This window comes from Malania oleifera, chromosome 8, assembly GCF_029873635.1.
Source record: "Malania oleifera isolate guangnan ecotype guangnan chromosome 8, ASM2987363v1, whole genome shotgun sequence".
NCBI lineage: Eukaryota > Viridiplantae > Streptophyta > Magnoliopsida > Santalales > Ximeniaceae > Malania > Malania oleifera.
The window spans coordinates 93,306,657-93,328,069 of NC_080424.1; the positions used below are offsets into that span (position 1 = coordinate 93,306,657).

The window sequence follows — 21,413 nt, forward strand, 5'->3', positions numbered from 1 at the left end:
TCCGATCGACTAGGTAGTTGGAGAACAAAAGTGCTTGGTCGACCAGATGGTCAAATGTTGACCAAGGAGGGTTTCGGTCGACCAGGTGGTTAAACTTTTGACCAAGGGAGGTTTCGGTCAACCAGGCCAAAATGAACTGACTGTGTTGGTCGACCGAAAGTGCACCATGTGTGCATTTCAGTCCAATCTTGAAGCATACAAACCCTAATGAAGTGCCTAACAAATATATGTGTAAATGTGTGTTCTAGGGTCACTTGAGGTCCAATTTGAAGACATCGAAAAAGTTCGGTGTCGGTCGACTGAAGGTCGACCGAAAGGTACACTTTAAGGTCTCTCTAAGGTCACTTTTAGTTCGTATTTGGTTTTGAGCTTACGAGATAAATCATACATGTGTTGTGTGTGCTTATTACAAACCAAATATCCTAATTACTATTACAGACCAATTTGACTACTAAATATATATTACAACAGAAAATCACAAACTGGTCTTCAAGCCTTAAGCTTTCACATGCCATCAGTGTGTTTGCTAATATAGACTTGCACATGAACTAGATATGTATTAAATACAAGAGTATTTGTCATTATCAAAATCAGGGCGTGACCTATAAGGTCAACACATTTGCATGAGGACTGGGAGACACAGGCCTTTTCCTTCGTTCTAACGCCTTTACACCTTTTTATGGACTCGACTTTACAACAATAGTTTTTTCCACCAGTTTTGCGAAATCCTGAATCTACAAACACGCCATGTTCTCGTGAATCCTATGATTTAAGCCCCTTTCAAACCATCTCGCCTTTTGGTATTGATCTGGAACCATAGAAGGTGCAAAGCGAATTCTAGCAACCTAGCAGCATACTGCTGAATAGTGAGGTACCCATGAGTCAGGTTGAAAAATTCCTCCGCCTTTGCATTCCTGGTGGTAACGGGAAAGTATTCGTCTTAGCAGCAGAGCCAGCAAGTAAGATGGCAATGATGACAGAACATGTTTCAATAAAATTAACTAACCACCTTGCGACAAAAGCTTAATCTTCCAACCCGCCACCTTTGATTGAATTTTATTAACCAAAAGTTCTAATATTCTTACTTTAAGCCGACCAGACAAAAGCAGAACGACCAAGTAAGTCATAGGAAAGGATCTTTCAAGAAAACCCGAGGTCCTCAAAATCTCACGACGCCTTGATACATTAAGGAGCTTAGAAAAATACACAACATATTACTCCTTGCTAATACTTTGACCTGACCACATTTCATAAACCTCAAGAGTCTTTAACAAAATTTTAAAGGACCTTGCATCTCCATTAGAAAAAATCAATAAATCATCTACATAAAGAAGATGTAAGACAATAGGAGCACCAACAAGATGGAAAAATCTACCAATATTTCCAGTCATAAAATTATGTTGCAGCAATTTGGAAAAAACTTCCTCCATCAAAATAAATAGATAAGGCAAGGAAGGATCCCCTTGTTGCAATCCCCTTGTTGGTTTAAAAAAGCCTTTAAAGGTGCCATTGAGCATAATAGAGAACCAAGGAGACTGAATACAATTTGCTATAATCCTGCAAAAATTATCTTCAAAACCAAAAGCCACCAAGACATTTAAGAGAAAACGCCAATTAACTTGGTCATAAGCCTTGACCATATTAATCTTGAGCATAACATTACCACCTTGATTTTTCCTATGGATCGACTGCACCATCTCCTGGGCCAAAGTAATATTTTCGAAAATACTACGCCCCGGAATAAATGTTCCTTGTTCTTGAGATATCATCTTATGCAAAATCCCTATCAATCGAGCCACTAAAATCTTTGAAAAAATTTTATACGCCACAGAACACAAACTTATAGGTCTAAACTTATCAAAATTCTTTGGATACAACACTTTAGGAATTAACACAATAAAAGAAGAGGAATAGAACCTGGGAAGTGTCGTCCCCCTAAAAAAATCTGTCACTGCTTCAACAACATCATCTTTTATAATATCCCAACAAGTCATATAGAAACTAGACCCAAATCCATCAGGACTAGGGGAACTATGCTTTGGAATAGAAAAAACCACAATATGGAACTTCCTCAACCATAGGATCAGCACTGAGCATGGAATTTTCCTCTTCAGATAAAATTGGCTGAATAAAAGGATCCAAATCCGCATGAATAACCTCTTGCTCTTCTGTCAGAAAATTATGGAAGTAATTAATGGCTCCTTTCATTGGGTTGAGAAAAGAAAAAACATGTGTTATTTCAACAATGTTGACCCATTTTTAATCAAGTAACTTGCAATAACTGTGTACCATGCACACCTCACACCCAATAATTTGTCGTGTGACTTAAAATTTAAAAGTCAAGAATGGGATAGCAAAATGAGGATGAACTAATGATTTGAATTTTGGTATTGCTCTGTACAAATCTATTACACGCCTGAACCCAATGGACCCCTTTCCCCCTCCAACCAAAAATTAAATAAAAAACAAATTAATAAATAAAACCAAATAAGAGGGTAATCATATAATATATTATAGAATTTTTATTTTTTTTTGAGAAGTAATGTAATCTAGAAATAATTGGCATATCAAATCGGACCTTTAGGCCCAGTGGTTCATCACCCCATCCTCCTTCATAAGGATGGTATGGAAGTTCAAGCCCTCTTAATGGCATTTGGTTGTCTTGGGAGGCATTTATGATATATATTGGTATGGTACGCATATCTCTGTGATCTTTTTCTTTTGTCCTGTCTGTCGTGAATTGTTCGTAAATTTTATCAGCGATTACTAAATTCTAACTGAATTTTGTTGATTTTTCTTAGTTTTAAATTATTTTTTATCCATTACACTTGCAGCTATACTTCAAATACTATTACAATATCCATCAATTTAATATTGATTTAAAAGTGACATGTATATATATATATATATAACAACAAAACGGTGACAGTGATAATAAATAGACTTGGGATAAATGATCCATACAAGTTCAATACGACTCAATTTTTCAAATTGTCAATCATATGATGTAATATGACTCAGCATGTAGAGCATACCGATCACACTAATTCAATCAATCAATTAATTATCAATTTACAGGAATTTTATCAAAATCACAGTTTTCAACGTTTAATATTGTAAATTTACACAGTTGATCATGTCATATACATAAAGCCAACTTTAGCTCTCTCTTCTCTTCAAGTGTTTATACATAAAATTATTTTTTATTAATTACACTTGCAACTATACTTCAAATACTATTACAATATCCATCAATTTAATATTGATTTAAAAGTGACATGTATATATATAACAACAAAACGGTGACAGTGATAATAAATAGTCTTGGGATAAATGATCGATATCAAGTTCAATACGACTCAATTTCTCAAATTGTCAATCATATGATGTAATATGAATCAGCATGTAGAACATACCGATCACACTAATTCAATCAATCAATTAATTATCAATTTATAGGAATTTTATCAAAACCACAGTTTTCAACGTTTAATATTATAAATTTACATAGTTGATCATGTCATATACGTAAAGCCAACTTTAGCTCTCTCTTCTTTTCAAGTGTTTATACATAAAATTATTTTTTATTAATTACACTTGCAACTATACTTCAAATACTATTACAATATCCATCAATTTAATATTGATTTAAAAGTGACAAGTATATATATATATATATATATATAACAACAAAACGGTGACAGTGATAATAAATAGTCTTGGGATAAATGATCGATATCAAGTTCAATACGACTCAATTTCTCAAATTGTCAATCATATGATGTAATATGAATCAGCATGTAGAACATATCGATCACACTAATTCAATCAATCAATTAATTATCAATTTACAGGAATTTTATCAAAACCACAGTTTTCAACGTTTAATATTGTAAATTTACATAGTTGATCATGTCATATACGTAAAGCCAACTTTAGCTCTCTCTTGTCTTCAAGTGTTTATACATACAATTACACTCCCTCAATCCAAGATAAAGGTTAATTACCCTCCATGATTAAATACACACATGTTAGAGAATTCATCCTCAAAACCTAAATGTTAAGGAAAGAGAGTTAAGAGAATCTTATACTGGCCTTGGAAGACGATGTGAGATTAAACGGACATTAATACTCCCCCTCGAGCCCATGGGGGAAATGAGGCGAGGAAAAGTCTAACCCATGGAGGAGTTAAGTAGCCCAAGATCTAACTCTGATACCATGTTAGAGAACTTATTTTCAAAACCTAGGTATTAAGAAAAGAGAGTTAAGATGATCTTATACTGATTTTGGAACTGCTTACAGAAACGATGTGAGACTGAACGGACATTAATAACACACACACATAAAAAGATTCAAAACCTGGAGATGAATTAGGAAACGTTAGGTCGATGGATCGATCTCATCCGGGTATCATATGAGATCGATTGGGGAACCGGAGTTGCGGCTTGACATGGTAAGTTGCGTCCTCTCCCTGCCGCACCAAAGCAGCGAGTCCACGAGCAAATACAAAAGAGCCTGTTCCTCCAACCACAGTAAGTTCTCGCATGCCACTGTGAGCTATGTCCTTGGCTTGGACACTGAGGTTGCCAGAATACTCGTTAGTATGAAAGGTGAGACAAAGAAGGTTGAATGCAGAATGTGCGAAGTGCTCAACAGGAACAATGAAGCCCCGGGCTTTCCCGACGACTTGGGAAGTGTTCTCCGGTCCCTCGGTGAGTTTTCGGTGGAAGACCAGCGCTCTGCCAGCATCCAGTGGACCAACCGGGGGCACCGGGTTTGAGTTCAGGTTCAGGCTTGGGAGTTGTGGCTGTTGAATGTACAGGGACAGGGCCAGCCAAGGCCTTGTGTGGTCTTTTGTTGGACTTGATATGTTGCTGGGTAACGGTGAAAGCAAGGCCAGCAGAATGACAGCCGGTGTGGCTAAAGAAACTGCTGCGCAAAATATGATCCTAGGCTGCATTTGTTAGCTCTAGCTTCAAAGCTTAATTATTTGGCAATTAGTTACCTTGATTTGCATAATCTTTTTGATATTGGATCGATCTGTGGATGACCCTTTATTAATATAATAGTTCAGTTCCTTTTCATGAATTATTGACGTTGGATCCTCATCTTAATCCAAACTGTTTAGGCCAACTAACCCACCTTCGGCGCCACTATACCTAATCCTATATATTTATATGTTTTGCCTTATTTTTAAAGTTAAAAGTCAATGCCAAACACGACCGATGTCTTCTTCTTCTACTGAATCCATCAAAGATTATTTATAATTATTGCGGAATTGAATCTAAGTGAGGCAGTCCGCATGTGCAAACATGATCTTTATTTTAAAATAGGAAATAATTAATGTATCATATTCTGTATTAAATACGTATAGTAGTGTTATATTTTTAAATAAGCATTTATTTATAATCATAATGTGATTCAAAATAAAACTCTTGATCGAAGCAACTTCAAATTATTAAAAATACCTAATTTAAACATATATGATTGCTGAATTACATAAGAATACGAAAGAAGAAAAATATATAAAGATACAGAGGCATCTTTAAATTAATACCTGGCTGAAGAATCATAAAAAAAAAAAATATTCTTAAAAAAATTATATTCTATATATTAAACATCATAATTAACCACGTGCAACGATACTGCAATATTCTAAACCTATAATCATACTTTAAAGCGTCATCATTAAATAGCATCTGCAAACAAAATTTATTTCTTTTTGTGCTATATTTATAATTTATTAATTGAACAATGAAATCAGATGGAATATCAATTGTGGATTCTCCACGGAAAGTATTTTCTTTTGAAATTATTATAGATGTTCAAAATCTCGTCTTCTTTCTCATGAGCCGTTATTATATTTGGGTTATTATTTTTCCTTTTGTACTATTTTTATAATTTATTAATTGATTAATGATGATGAACTTGACTCTTGTCATTGAATAATGATCAATTCTCCATCCAAAATGTTTTTCTTTAGAAAAAAAAAATGTTCCAAATCTTGTCTTCTTCTTTTCATGAGGGATGATCAATATTTGGGTCAATAAATATGTTTATAGTAAAAAAATGAAGCAAACAATTGAGTGTAAGTAAATAATTTAACATGGGTTAGACTCTTTCACTTGGACGATACTCACAATCCAACCCCAAAAAGAAATTAAATAAAGAAAAATAAAGAAATTAAGTTCTATATAAAATTTTAGTTTTCACTAATTTTAACCCTATTCACTAATTTTAATCCTAATCTCTATATGGATGCCTAACGTACTCATCATGAGCCTCTGACCATCGTGAGATCATCACGAGTTCATGTGTTGCGCAAAGACAAAGAAATGACATATACTTTCACTTGTCAAGTGAGCACGAGGTGATAAGCATTTTCAATGTACTTTAACTCATTGTGAAGTGCTTTTCACCTTTGGACAAGATCCTACTAATGGACAAAGTCTTGGACAAAAACCTCTTCTCTATATACAAATTTTAAGCATAGGGTTGCACATGAGTTAAGCCACTCGGGAGCTACAAGTATTGGACTTAATAATGGTTCGCTCGAAATCGTTTATTAAGCTAAACGAGCCGAACTGAAGTTTAAATTTTGAGATTGTCAATTAATGAGTCGAGTCTGAGTTGAGTCATGTTGGACTTGCTAGGTTTGCGAGCTGACTAGCGACTTGTTTAATAGCTCGCTAGTCAGCTCGTTCAATAGCTTACGAGTAGATTTGTTTACTAACTCCTTTACTATATCACTAGTAGCTCATAAACCAAATTAATATTAAGTTCATGAACAAACTTCACATTAATTTCATTAAATATTTAATTTTAAAATTTTTACTTTAAACATATTTTTCTCTAAGTTCCGCTTGTGATGCACTTAAATGTCTTAATTTTTTCACACACAGCTGGTCCCAAGCCCGAGTTAAGGAGGAGGGTTGCGTTAGGTAGCTGACAACCAGTGTAAAATTTGTCAGATCACTATGATATGAATCCTTACCGAATATTTGCTGGAGCGTCCCCTACGAGCGACGCATTGCACTTGAACCACCCGGGTGTAGTGAAAAGTGGGCAAGGGTGGGCTAGGCTGTCGCCCCGAAGCGACGCTCCGTGTTGGCGCTCGGGTACAGTGTCAAATATGCGAGAGTTCTTGCATCATTCTAGACGTGGGCAGGTAAAGACGTTAGTTCAAGAAACTAGGATTAGATTAGCAACTTGAAATATAGGGACACTTACTACTAAAAGCATGGAAATTGTGGATACAATGATTAGAAGAAGAATTAATATAATTTGCCTTCAAGAAACTAAGTGGGTGGGGGAGAAAGCTAGAGAAATCGATAAATCAGGTTTTAAACTTTGGTACACTGGAAAAGAAAAACATAAGAATGGAGTAGGCATTATTATAGACAAAAACTTAAAAGATAGCGTTGTGGATGTAACTAGAGTAAGGAATAGAATTATAAAAATCAAAATGGTATTAGGACAAGAGATAATAAATATCATTAGTGCTTATGCTCCTCAAGTTGGCTTAGCAGAAAATCTTAAGAGATAATTTTGGGAAGATATGGATAGTATTATACAAGGCATACCAGGGACTGAGAAAATATTTATAAGAGGAGATCTGAATGGACACGTTAGAAGAGATAATAAAAATTATGAAAGGATACATAGAGGATATGGATATGGAGACAAAAATGAGTTTGGGGAGATGATCTTAGACTTTGCTATGTCATATGATTTTAGTATAATGAATACTTGCTTTAAGAAGAGAGAAGAACACTTAATAACCTTTAAAAGTGGACAAAATAGAAGTCAAATAGATTTTTTTTTAACTAGGAGGGTAGATCGTGCATCATGCAAGGATTGTAAAGTTATTCCAGGTGAAAGTTTAACCATACAACATATAGTCTTAGTGTTAGATATATGCATTAAAAAATGGAAGAAAAAGGATAAAATAAACCAGTGTAGGAGAACTAGATGGTGGAACCTAAAAGGATAAAATATAATAAGATTTAAAGATAAAATGTTCAAAGATGGGGATTGGACCTTAGAGGATGGGATAGATTCAAATACTCTTTGGAATAGATTAGCTAGCTCTATTAAAAAGATAGCAAAAGAGATTTTAGGCGAATCAAGGGGAAGATTCTCAAATAGCAAAGAAAGTTGGAGGTGGGATAAAGATGTACCAAAAATCATAAAGACAAAAAGAATTTAGTATAAAACGTAGCAAAAATGTAGAAACAACGATAACTTTGAAAAATATAAGGAGGCAAGAAAAGATGCAAAAAGGGCTGTTAGTGAAACTAAATATAGATCATTTAATAGTTTGTATGATAGATTAGGTACAAAAGAAGGGGAAAGAGATATATTTAAACTTGTTAAAGTTAGAGAAAGGAAGAACAAGGACTTAGGAAATGTAAAATGTATAAAAAGTGAGGATGATATTGTCTTGGTTAAGGACGAAGATATTAAAGAAAGATGGCGAAGTTACTTTAGTAAGTTGTTTAACGAAAACCAAATAGAAGGTTTAAATTTAGAATTGTCAAATGAGGAAAAGACTAAAAATATAAGATTTATTCGAAAAATTAGAGTTAACGAAGTTAAGTTTGCACTAAAAAAGATGAAAAATGGGAAAGCTATGGAACCAGATAACATCCCAATTGAAGTTTGGAAATGCTTGGGTGATAACGGAATTATATGGTTAACTAATTTATTTAATACAATTGTAAAAACTAAAAAAATGCCAGATGAATGGAGAAAAAGCACTTTAATACCTATATACAAAAATAAAGTAGATATTCAAAATTGTAATAACTATCGTGGAATTAAACTTATGAGTCATACGATGAAACTATGGGAAAGAGTAGTTGAACAAAGATTAAGGTTAGAAACGAAGTTCGCAGAAAATCAATTTGGTTTTATGCCTGGAAGATCTACCACAGAAGCTATTTATCTTTTAAGAAGATTAATGGAAAAATTTAGGGAAAAGAAGAGAGACTTGCATATGATATTTATTGACATTGAGAAAGCATATGATAGGATACCTAGGGAAGTTCTATGGTGGGTTTTAGAAAAAAAGGGTGTATGTTGTAGGTATACCGATGTCATTAAGGATATGTACAATGGAGTAATGACTAGTGTAAAGACTATAGATGGAGAAACTAGAGAATTTCCAATTACCATAGGTGTACATCAAGGATCTGCTTTGAGTCATTATCTTTTTGCTTTAGTGATGGACCAATTGACTAAGAGTATTCAAAAGGAGGTTCCATGGTATATGTTATTTGCAGATGATATTGTATTAATTGACGAAACTAGGGATGGAGTAGAGGTTGAATTAGAATTATGGAGAGAAGTTTTGGAATCTAGAGGCTTTAAGATAAGTAGAAATAAAACAGAATATATGAAATGTAATTTTAGTAATGATAGGAGGAATATTGGAGACAAAGTTAAACTTGATGATGAAGAAATAAATAGCACTTGTAGATTTCGATACCTTGGATCTATTATGCAAGCTGAAGGAGAAATTGAAGATGATGTAATGCATAGAGTTAAAACAGGTTGGGTAAAATAGAGAAGTTCTTCAAGTGTTCTATGTGATCGTAGAATACCCTTAAAATTGAAAGGGAAGTTTTATAGGATAGCTATAAGACCAGCTATGCTATATGGATCAGAATGTTGGGCGACGAATAAACATAATATCCAAAAAGTAAAAGTTGTCGAGATGAGGATGCTTAGATGGATGAGTGGTATAACATTGAAAGATAAATTAAGGAATGAACATATTCGTGGTAAGTTAGGTGTAGCTCATATAGAAGATAAGATAAGAGAAGGACGATTCAGATGGTATATACACTTGCAACGTAGGCCTTATAGTGCACCTGTGAAGAAGAGTGACTTAGTTACTGTGGGGGGCAGTAGAAGGCGTAGGGGTAGACCTAAAATAACTTGGGAGGAGATAGTGAGTAAGAATTTAAAATCTTTGAATCTATGAAAAGAAATGGTCCATGATCACATAAATTGGCGGAAAAGGATTCATATAGCCGACCCCACTTAGTGGGACTAAGGCTTGGTTTTGTTGTTGTTGTTGTATATTTTTCTCTAATTATATTCATTAATTATTAACTAATTTAATTAGTTTAGTGATTTAGTTCGTTTATTAGTTTGAAACAAGCTTCACTCGAGTTGGCCATTGCTCGGTTTGGCTCGGCTTGTTTGCAGCTCTAGACCCTAGCTAGTTTCTAAGTATCTTATATTTGTATTAGAAGATACCACCTTACTTTCCAAGCCCTCTTTAGAAATTTTGTCAAAAAAAAAAAAAAAAAAAAAACCCTAACATAGAAATAATGTCTATAGCAAATATATACACATAAGAGATTACTCAAAATTTGGAACTTTTTCTTGAAGATGTCATAGATTTTAACTTTGTAATGAATTAAAATGAGCATGAGATAACTCGGTTTCAATGTGGGCCTTCAATAGATTATTTTTTTTTAAAAAAAATTGAATTCTATATTATTGCCGGTGTGACCTAGCAAAAATGCTAGATTTCGATTTTGAATGATTAATTAACTACTCCATATGCATAGGTCGTCCTACCTAGTCGTTATGACAAATCATCATACACTAAATTCCTCAAATACTCTTCACTAATTTGCATCATAAATTTTACATCAAACTCTCATCTAAATTATAATCACATACAATAAGTTATATAAATCCCATAGAGGAAACAAATTGTGAGAGATTTTTAAATAACTCATTAATTAGTTGAATCAAATAAAAAATAAGTTTTAATAGATATCAAGCTTACTTGAATTACTAGCATTCAAGTTTGTTTAAATATTAACTCAATCAATTAATTTTTTAAATTTTTAGTTAATTTAGAAATAATTATTTTTTTTCTTTGATCATCACTGAAAGATAATGAGGTTGAGATAATGCTTAGTTTTAAAATGTATATCTCTAAGCATCCACTTCTCGAAACTTCAACATAAATAGTATCCGGAGATAAGGTAGCGCCCTCACAGTACCAAATTAGGTATTGCTGAAAAGGACTCCTACTACTGCAAGTCAATGCACAATAAAGAATGCTCCACTACCAAACAAGCTGCATCATATCAAGGCGTCACACACTCAACACGCATATAATATAATATAATATAATATAATAATATATTATAATTTTATTGTGCTAATTATTGATTATGTGAAATTACACTAAGTAGTGTTTGAGAGCATGTATTTTATACCTTAAATTTGAATTTGAGTAGATTTGGACAAGTTTTAATACAATTTAATATATTACCTAGCTTATCTAAACCTTATACAATTTCAAATGTAAGATCTTTCCAAACAAGGGTAAGTAGTGTTTGGGAGTATGGACTTCGAACTTTGGATTTGGATTTAGACAAATTTCGATACAATTTAGACGCAACAGTAAGGCAAGGTTGCGTACTATAAACCCATTGTGGTTCGACCCCTTCCCTGGACCTCATGGAAGTTTTGTGCACTTGGCTGCCCTTTATCTTATTCAAATCCAATATTGTTAGCAGCGGAGGAGCCCATTGATAGATTTGATACACATGAGTCAATACTGACTTGACCTAAAAGTTTAAGTTTATTAGGTTTTGGACCCAACTATGTATATAAATACTCATCATTCAGTCAAATTTTTCAATGTGTGACAAACTCATAAGTGAAATTCTCAAAAAATAAAACTCTAAATTCAGGATCTTTCCAAACATGCAGCAAAATTAATTATATATTTTGTTTTGGATGAAAACTTAAATCTTATATTTTCATCTTTATTGAAGTTGTGTCTATTTGTATGTAGGTAACTATATTCTTAATAAAAATTTGATTTTTTCGTAATTTTAAATTGAATGAATGGATCGATCTCAACGGATTTCTTAATTGAAATCACCCCTATACTGATCCACAGAAATATATTGAGTCTTAGACCTGAAAATTTTTTCATTTAAAATGAGAATTTCACAATATTTGCATGTTACACTTCTCTCTTCTTTCTGTTGCAAAAATTAATGCATCGATTAAAAAATTCAATATTCAAATTAAAATCAATTTAATATACAGATGTAAAACTGAAACTGTATTTAACATTTAGTATTCAATGTTTAATTATATTGAACTCCTACTCGGTTCAAAGATTGAGGGTTCAAATTTTAAGAGCATTAGTGTAGTACTAAATCTAGCTATAGCCTGCTCAGCTCTTTATCATTATATATATATATTATATTGGGTGGGTTTCTGATTTCCACGAGACGACGACCGGCTATATTAGCAGTAGTATGCTTAATTTGTAAGGAACGTGGATGTCTGGGTGAGATGATGCATGCGGAGCTGAGCTGTTCTAACGCTATCCCTCTGCTGAATTGCACGCAAATCACGTTGTTTGTATAATATAATATACACGGCAAGGATGTAACCTTTTTAATCCATCGTTTTCTATATCCGTTTAATTATTTGGTCCTGCTCTCAGGCCTAATAATAATGCAGCAAAATCATGAATTTTTTTTTTGCGTCTAAGGTCCATCTCTTTCTCTGTATACTGGGCTACTGTATCGGGATATATATAATATATAGCAGCATTAAGTACTGAATATGATAAATTAACCAAAGTGGGGTAGATAAAAATTTATATATATAGATAGAGAGAGAGAGAAACAAATGATATTAATTAATGAATATGATAAATTAATTAAAGTGGGTTCGGACTTAAATTTAGTGATAGTAAGAGAAGTTCTATTTAAAGGGGGAGGCTGTAACGTATTCTTCATCAACTAGCTTATCAGATCAACTAGCTTGTCACATCTGATATTGATCTGCTTTGTTATATAATATATAGTTTGTTTGTTTGGGATCGATCAAGGCGTGGTGTAACTGCATAGAGAGATCGAGGAGAATGGCTGGGACTGGGAAGGTAGAGAAGTTGGAGGCAGAAGTGGAGATCAAGGCTTCTGCTGACCACTTTCATGACATCTTTAGCTCCAGACCTCACCACATATCCAATATCTGTCCTGAAAAAATTCAGGGTTGTGATATCCATGAGGGTGAATGGGGCAACGAGAGCTCTGTTATCTACTGGAACTATGTCCTCGGTAAGCCTTTACACACACACCCTACACATGTTTTGAAATATTTCAATACATGTATATATATAGAACTATTGATAAAGCAAAAGAAAGAAAAATGATTTTCTGGCTTATTTAATTTGATCTGTTTGTCTTAATTTTACAACCAAGAGGCAGATTCCTAACTTTTATAGAATTTCCATTTGTAGGTGTTGAAATTGTATTGATTTGAAATTTTCTTTAGGTCAGTTTGATAAATTTTGTTTGAAGAAAATATATTTTTCATTATTTTTTTTCTCTTTACATCACATAAAAATGAAAATTTTTCTTGTTAATATAATTGAAAGTTAATAAAAATCAAATGTTATTCATTTGATAATTTTTTAAAAAATTATTAATTTATTATATATTTTATTTTTTTTATTTACTTTTCTTGATAACCAAACACGAAATTTATAATTTTTTTAAATATTTTTGTTTCTTTTCTTTCATATTCTAAACAGACCCTTAAAGCTATATTCGGATTAAGGATTTTCCTTTTTGAGAAAAAAGAAATTAAGAAAATGGTTGATATTTGTTTGGTTAATTTGGGCTTGATTATTCATGAGTAAGGTTAAGTTATTAACTTCTGACTACATAAGGAATTACTTGCATAAACACTTAAACTTGACTTGATTTTTTTTTGCCGGATATCAAAGTTAATGTCTTTTTAAAGTAAAATTTGCTTTCATTGATTTATTTTGTTTTTTTTTTTTTTTTTGTTCTCTTTATGTTTTTCTAAGCTGCAAACATTTCTAATTGACTCCTTAATTTGGTGATCGACAATAAATAAATAATAATATAGATGGGAAAGCTTGTGTGGGGAAAGTTTTTTTTTTTTGTTCTCTTTATGTTTTTCTAAGTTTCAAACATTTCTAAGTGACTCCTTAATTTGGTGATCGACAATAAATAATAATATAGATGGGAAAGCTTGTGTGGCAAAAGAGATAGTAGAAGCCATAGACAAGGAGAAGAATTCAATAACATTCAAAGTGATAGAGGGAGAATTGCTGGTGGACTATAAGAGCTTCAAGATCATCGTTCAAGCTACCCCAAAGGGTGAGACCACCTTGGTGAAATGGACCTTTGAATTTGAGAAGCTGAAAGAACATGACCCTGAGCCAAAAAAATTGCTCCACTTCGTTGTTCATGTCACCAAAGATATTGAAGACCACCTTGTTAAGGCTTAATATATATATATAAACATGCCTGTACACAATTAAGTGCTATTCAATAATTCTGAGTCTTGCATGTATAATAAATTAGTGTTGCTGGTAATGTGAGCATGGGTTGGCTGCAGTCTGTATTTGGTGAAGTGAGGTAATTATTAATAGCTATTAAATGTGGGTCTGGATGGGAGGACGAATCTTTCAATAGAGATTTATGATGTTGTGTGTCTAATATTGTTTCCTAGTGCAATTTCCTCCATTCTATTTATTTATTGTGGCGCAAAGCTAAATTGGGCCAAGGTTGGCATATCTAAGGGCTGTGTTCTTGTAAGGTGACTGTGATATGACAAATTGTAGCTTTCTAACCTAAAATTGTTTCTTTCAAATATTGTCTTTAAAAATCTCTATCTCAAATACCTAAAATAAATGGGTACAAAAATTTAGTGAAGATGGAGACAAGAAAGTAGAATAAAGGAAACAACTCATACATACTTATTGCATTAGTTGTAACGTTCCCAACTTTAATTACTAATAGTAATTTTTAACCCAAGTTTGAGGGCTCAGGGGTGACCTCCCTATCTGTTTAAAGTAGTTAAGTGGGGGTCCATTGGAGGCCAACTTTACGGTACAACATGTTTGAGTTAGGGTATAAAGTAGTTATATATCATATGAGGGTATTTTTGGTTTTTCATATGAGGTTATATATATGCATTGTAGCCAACGGACGGTTGAAACTCTGTGGACGTAGGCATATTGCCGAGTTACCAAAATTTTTGTTTTTCTTCTCCTTTTGTTTTGTTTTGTTTTGTTTTTTTTTTTTTTTTTTTCTAAATTTTGTATTTTTTGTGCGTGCATATAATTTTAGGGCATAATTTTACCATACCAATGATGCATGGATCATTAATGAGATTGCTCCGGTAATTATTTTATGTTATTTGAGAGACAAAGTTTGTAAAAACCTTGATGGTGATGGTGATGGAATATCGATCTAAACAACTTTGAAAATTTTATTGCTTCAAAATTTAAACAATTATTTATTATTTTTCTTACTGATCACTTTGGGACCACCCTTTATATTATTTATTCTTTTCATTCAATTTTACTTGGTTTTTATAAGTATAATATTTAGATGATAAATATACAACTACCATTAATCTGTTAAATTAAATGTGTAGATTATTTTTGAAAAAAAATAATTAAAAAATCATGTTGCCTTGCGTAAATGGTGATAACTATGATAATTGAACCTACTAGTATCAAGAATAAAAATTTTCTTTTGGAATTCTAACCATAATTAAGGAGCCTTTCAAAGCCTAGCTTGAAGGAAAAAAAAAAACAAAAAAAGCCTTCCTTAACAAATGTTTATTATGCATTACTATTTACCTAGTAACTTACATTCTTCATTAATGTACATATTTTTCAAGTGCCCTATATGTTAATTGCAAAACATATAATATATGTGAATTAATACTGTAAATAAGTATATTTCTTTTATATTTGATCAAGATTACATTAGGTAGCTTGTACATCCACTCTTGGCATGTTTATTGATTTGACTAATGTCAAGGATATAATCATTTTAGTTGCCATGAGAAACCTAAGAAAATGTACACAACATATAAAAATTATTGAGAATTCCTTTTGTGAGTTTGTCTTATATTAGAAAATTTAAGTGGTTGATGGGTGCTTATATACATGGTTGGATCCAAAACCCAAAAAGTTTAAGCTTTTGGGTCAAATTGGTGTTCACCCATGTGTATTAAGTCTGTAGACACCCCAATTTTAACCAGGCCCTCCTAAAAAGACTCGGCATAATAAAGTTGACTTTAAGTCCGATCAAGCACTGGTCGTTCTATTTCAAATTGGAGTCTTGGTTGTTTTCCATTGAGTCTTTTTCAAAGTTTAAGTCCCATTTTTGGAGTCCCAGTTATTTCAAAATAGTCTTTCTATATCAAGTTTGAGTCCCCGTATTCTAGGAAAAATTTCGAGTCATTTTTATTTTTATTTTGAACCGAGTTTTTCTAATTTTAGTTGATGTCCCATAATTTCAAAATTAATCTCTTTTATTAGGCTAGAGAGAAGGTGGGGAGACCGAAGTGAGAGAGAGAAGAAAAATTTGCATGATATTTTCTCACTGAAAAACCGACTTAAAGCTATTTATACACCTGCCTTCGTCGACAAGACACGTCACTTCGTCGACGAGGCCAAGTAGAGTATTCATTAACGAACACTTATTCATCATCGAAGAACTTCAAGCCCTACAAAACAGACCTCTCGGTAGTTTCTCGTCGACGAGACACGTGTCCCCGTCAACGATCCCAATAAGCCACTTCGTCGACGAACGCAATCCTGCTGTGACCGCCTTTAAAATTTCCTTTCCTCCCTATTTTATTATTTAAATACTATAATTCTTTGGGTCTCTACATTCTCTCTCCCTTATAAAATTTCGTCCTTGAAATTTACTATCTGTATTGACCCTATCCTTTAAAGAAAATGGGCTACTTATTTTATTACTTACCTTCACTTATGGTGGAGGAATAAAGTGGTTATATTCAAGGCTTTGAGAGATTACATATACACAAAAAATAAAAATCTCCCACAACCAAAATACTATCTACTACCAGAAAATTATTACATCTAACTAACCTGCACAAAAGAATTTTTACATATTCACCAGTAAATTTTCCTTATTACTATTGATCCCCGCTAAAGAGATATGGGTACTTCTGTCGTATTTGCTCCTCGAGTTCCCATGAAACTTCCTCTATAGCATGATTTATCCACAAGATTTTTATTAAAGGAATCTTCTTATTGCGCAATTCCTGTTCTTTCCTGTTGAGAATCTGCACTGGTACCTCCTCATATGCCAGAGTATCCCTGGGATTTATCTCACCATAACTGATCACATGGGAGGGGTTTGGGATGTATTTCTTCAACATAGAAACATAGAATGCGTCATGTATTCTGTACAAACAGGCGGTAAGGCTAGCCTATAGGCAACTAACCCCACTCTCTCAAGAATCGCAAACGGGCCAATAAACCTAGGGCTAAGTTTACATTTCTTTTAAAATCTCATAATTCCCTTTAATAGAGCTATTTGTAAAAAACCGTGATCTCCAACATCAAACTCAGTTTCCTGTGGTGAGTATTAGCGTAATTCTTCTGCCGACTCTGAGCTGCACAAATTCTTTCTTTAATGAACTGGACTTTGTCGTAAGCTTATTGCACTATTTCTAGTCCCAACACTCGCCTCTCACCTATCTCATCCTAGTATAGAGGAGAACGACACCTCCTACCATAGAACACCTCATAAGGTGCCATGCCGATGTTGGCTTGATAGCTGTTATTGTATACAAACTCTACCAGTGACATATACTAGGTCTAACGACCCCAAAAATCCAGCACGCACACCCACAACATATCTTCTAATATTTGAATCACCCTCTCAGTCTAGCTATCCGTCTGAGGATGAAACGCCATGCTGAAAGATAACTGAGACCCCAGAGCCTTCTAAAAGCTCCTCCAAAACTGTGACGTGAAACGTGGGTCTCAGTCTGATGCTATAGACACTGGAACACCATGAGAACGAACTATCTCTTGAACATAAATCTTTGCCAGTCTGTCCACGGGGTAGTTGACTTTAATAGGAATAAAGTGAGTGGTCTTTGTCAATCTATCAACGACCACCCAAATAGCATTTTTACCATGTGGTGCCAGTGGCAAACCCGTCACAAAATCCATAGATACATAATCCCACTTCCACTCTGGGATGTAAAGTGGCTGCAACTAGCCTATTGGCCTCTGGTGCTCAGCTTTTACTTGCTAGCATGTCAAACACTGCTGTACGAACTCAAAAATTTCCCTCTTCATGCTACTCCACCAGTAAGACTCTCGCAGATCCCTATACATTTTAGTACTACCTGGATGAACCATGTACAAAGGCCTGTGAGCCTCTTCTAAAATTGTCCTTCTCATGTTCATATCTACAGGCACGCATAATCTAGAATGGAACCTCAAGGCCCCGTCATTAGAAATACTGAATTCATCTCCCTATCCATCCTGCACCTTAGGTATTAGCTCTGCTAATTCTGTGTCATCTCTTTGAGCTGTCTTAATCCTTTCCTATAGAGTAGGTTGCACTACCAGGCTGGCAATAAATGCCTAAGGATCACTCTCTACCAACTCTACATCGAGTCTCTCCAGATCCATTTGGATTAGATGTTAAACCTCCATAGTTGCTAGTGTTGGTCCCACTGATTTCCTGCTCAGAGCATCAGCTACCACATTTTCTTTCCTTGGGTGGTAACTAATGGTATAGTCATAATCTTTAATAAGTTTCAATTACCATCTCTGTCTCATATTTAGCTACTTTTGAGTGAAGATGTACTTTAAACTTTTGTGATCGGAGAATATCTCATATCTCTCATCGTACAAGTAATGCCTCCATATCATTAATGCATGCACCACTGCAATCAATTCCAGATCATGGATAGGATAGTTCTTTTCATACTCTTTCAACTGTCGGGAGGCATAAGCTACAACCCTACCATGCTATATTAATACACAGCCGAGCCCTTTCAAAGATGCGTCCCTATAAATGACATAACCATCACCTCATGGCCAAAATGATTAACACTGGTGAAATGATAAGCCTCTGTTTCAGTTCCCGTAAGATCTGCTCGCAATCATCTTTCCATTCAAACTCGACATTCTTTCTGGTCAGATGCGTGAGAGGCCCTGATAAAGCTGAAAACCTCTCAACAAACTGATGGTAATATCCCTCTAGTCCTAAGAAACTCCTAATTTCCTGAATGTTCTTCGGCCTGACCCAATTCAACACTACCTCGATTTTGCTGGGATCCACTGAAATACCATTCTCTGAAATAACATGCCCAAAAATCGACACTTTCTCTAGTCAAAATTCACATTTACTAAACTTGGCATACAACTTCTTTTCCCTAAGCATATGAAGTATTGGCTGTAAATGCATCTCATGCTCCTTAAAACTCCTCGAGTAGACCAGTATATTATCAATGAAAACTACAACGAACTGGTCTAAATATTGGTGAAAGACTCTATTCATCAAGTCCATGAATACAGTAGGAGCATTTGTCAGACCAAAAGGCATAACGAGGAATTCATAATGCTCATATCTGGTTTTGAAGGCAGTCTTTGAGACGTCTTCTGCTTTTACTTTTACCTGATGGTAGCCTGATCTGAGGTTAATGTTGGAATAGACCCGCGTACCCCGAAGCTGGTCAAATAAATCGTCTATACGGGGTAAAGGATACCTGTTCTTGATTGTCACCTTATGAATTTCCCTGTAATCTATACACATCCTCATAGACCCGTCCTTTTTCTTTACAAATAACACTGGAACTCCCCACGGTGATACACTAGGCCGAATAAAACCCTTATCCAGCAAGTCTTGCAATTGATCCTTTAGCTTTCCCAACTCTGCTAGAGCCATTTTGTAAGGAGCTTTGGAGATCGATGCTGACACGGGAAGTAGATTAATAGCGAAATTTACCTTGTAGTTGGGAGGTAATCTAGGTAGATCTTTTGGAAAAACGTCTGAAAATTCCTTAACTGCTGGTGTATTGCCTAGCCACAGTTCATTTTCTGACACCTCCTTTACAAAGGCCATAATCCCCTAACAACCATTGAAGAGTAATCTCTTCGCCTATATGGCTGATACTAGCTGTGGCCGGGATTGCACATACGACCCTATGAACCTAAATTCTAGTCTTCTCGGAGATATGAATATTACTTCTTTCAAACGATAGTCTATACTAGCGTAATTGGCTGCCAACCAGTCCATACCAAAAATTACATCAAACCCATGCATGTCCAATACTATCAAGTCAGTTGGAAAGACTTTCCCCTGAATATCAATTGAATAACCTCGGAGCACTTTACTACACCTCACTACTGACCTTGTCAGTGTAGTTACTAACAGTTCAATATCTAACAACTGTATTTCTGCCCCACATAATCTAATACACCCTATAGACATGAACAAATGTGTGGCTCCTGAATCAAGCAATACAATAAATTTAAATGAAAGCATGTTAATTATACTTATCACCACATCACCGGCTGTCTCAGCATCTCCAGGCGTCAAAGTATAGACCCTCTCTGGAGCTACATTCCTCTGCTGGCCTCAACAAGGCACCTAATAACCTCCCCGGTACGGTCTGAGAGTAGGAGCGGTACCAGGTGGTGTAGGGTAATCTCACACCAGATGTCCCTGCCTACTACAGCAATAGTAGACGACTCTCCCCACTCGACACTCTCCCAAGTGTCTCTTTCCACAAGTTTGACAAACAGGAAAATTCTGCATCGTCTGCAACTCACGACCTCCAGTCTCCTGCCTCTGTCTTCTGCCATAGTTTCCTCTCCTCCACTAACCCTACCTAGCTCCCTACTAGATGCCTGGAGGCGTAGATCTCTTCTTCTATCCCTGCTCCTCCACATCCATTGGCTCACTAGCCTCAGCCAATGTTGCCCTATCAACTAACTCAGCAAAATCCTGTATCTTCAACACTACTACCTGCTAGTGTATTCCACGCCTCAATTATCTTTCAAACTGTCTCACTTTCTTTACTTCATTATGAAAAATATACGGAGTGAAGCAGGATAGCTCTATAAACCTCGCCACATAGTGCTGGACCGATTCTTGTCCCTGCTTCAGATTCAGGAACTCTTCCACTTTGGCTTCCCTAACAGTGGCTGGGAAATATCTATCAAAGAATAATTTTTTAAATCGGTCCTATATCATAGCTATCAGCGTCATCCTCCGCTACTCCAGAAGTCTCATAGAAGTCCACCACATTCTTAGCCTCCTCTGTCATTTCATAGGTGGCGAAGAGGACCCTTTGCTCCTCCGTACACTATAATACTGCAAAAACTTTCTTGATCTCCTGAATCCAATTTTTGATTGCTGCAGGATCAACTCCTCTTGAAAATTCTAGGGGATTCATTTTGGTAAATTTATCTATCGTACACCTATGGCCTGCAGATGGGCCTCCCTGCTCTCTGGAGCTTTAAGCGATCTCAGCCATAACCTGCTGAGATACGCTGCATAGTACTGCATCTGAATCAGTCCCGCCTACAC

General features: G+C 34.8%; 2 protein-coding genes across 2 annotated transcripts in view; one reads left to right on the top strand and one right to left on the bottom strand.

The window, feature by feature from the left end:
- Positions 1-4,399: 4,399 nt before the first annotated feature.
- On the bottom strand, positions 4,400-4,960 carry LOC131161574 (dirigent protein 5). Its single transcript, XM_058117415.1, has one exon. It carries the CDS (start codon positions 4,958-4,960, stop codon positions 4,400-4,402), a length of 561 nt encoding a protein of 186 aa, XP_057973398.1.
- Positions 4,961-12,810: 7,850 nt separating this feature from the next.
- The window catches only part of LOC131162821 (MLP-like protein 34), a 47,954-nt gene continuing 39,351 nt past the window's right edge, over positions 12,811-21,413 (top strand). The window contains exons 1-2 of the mRNA XM_058119417.1: positions 12,811-13,115; positions 14,049-14,305. Of these exons, the coding sequence (XP_057975400.1) occupies positions 12,920-13,115; positions 14,049-14,305 (453 nt within the window). The 5' untranslated portion in view covers positions 12,811-12,919. The remainder of the gene's footprint in view (positions 13,116-14,048; positions 14,306-21,413) is intronic.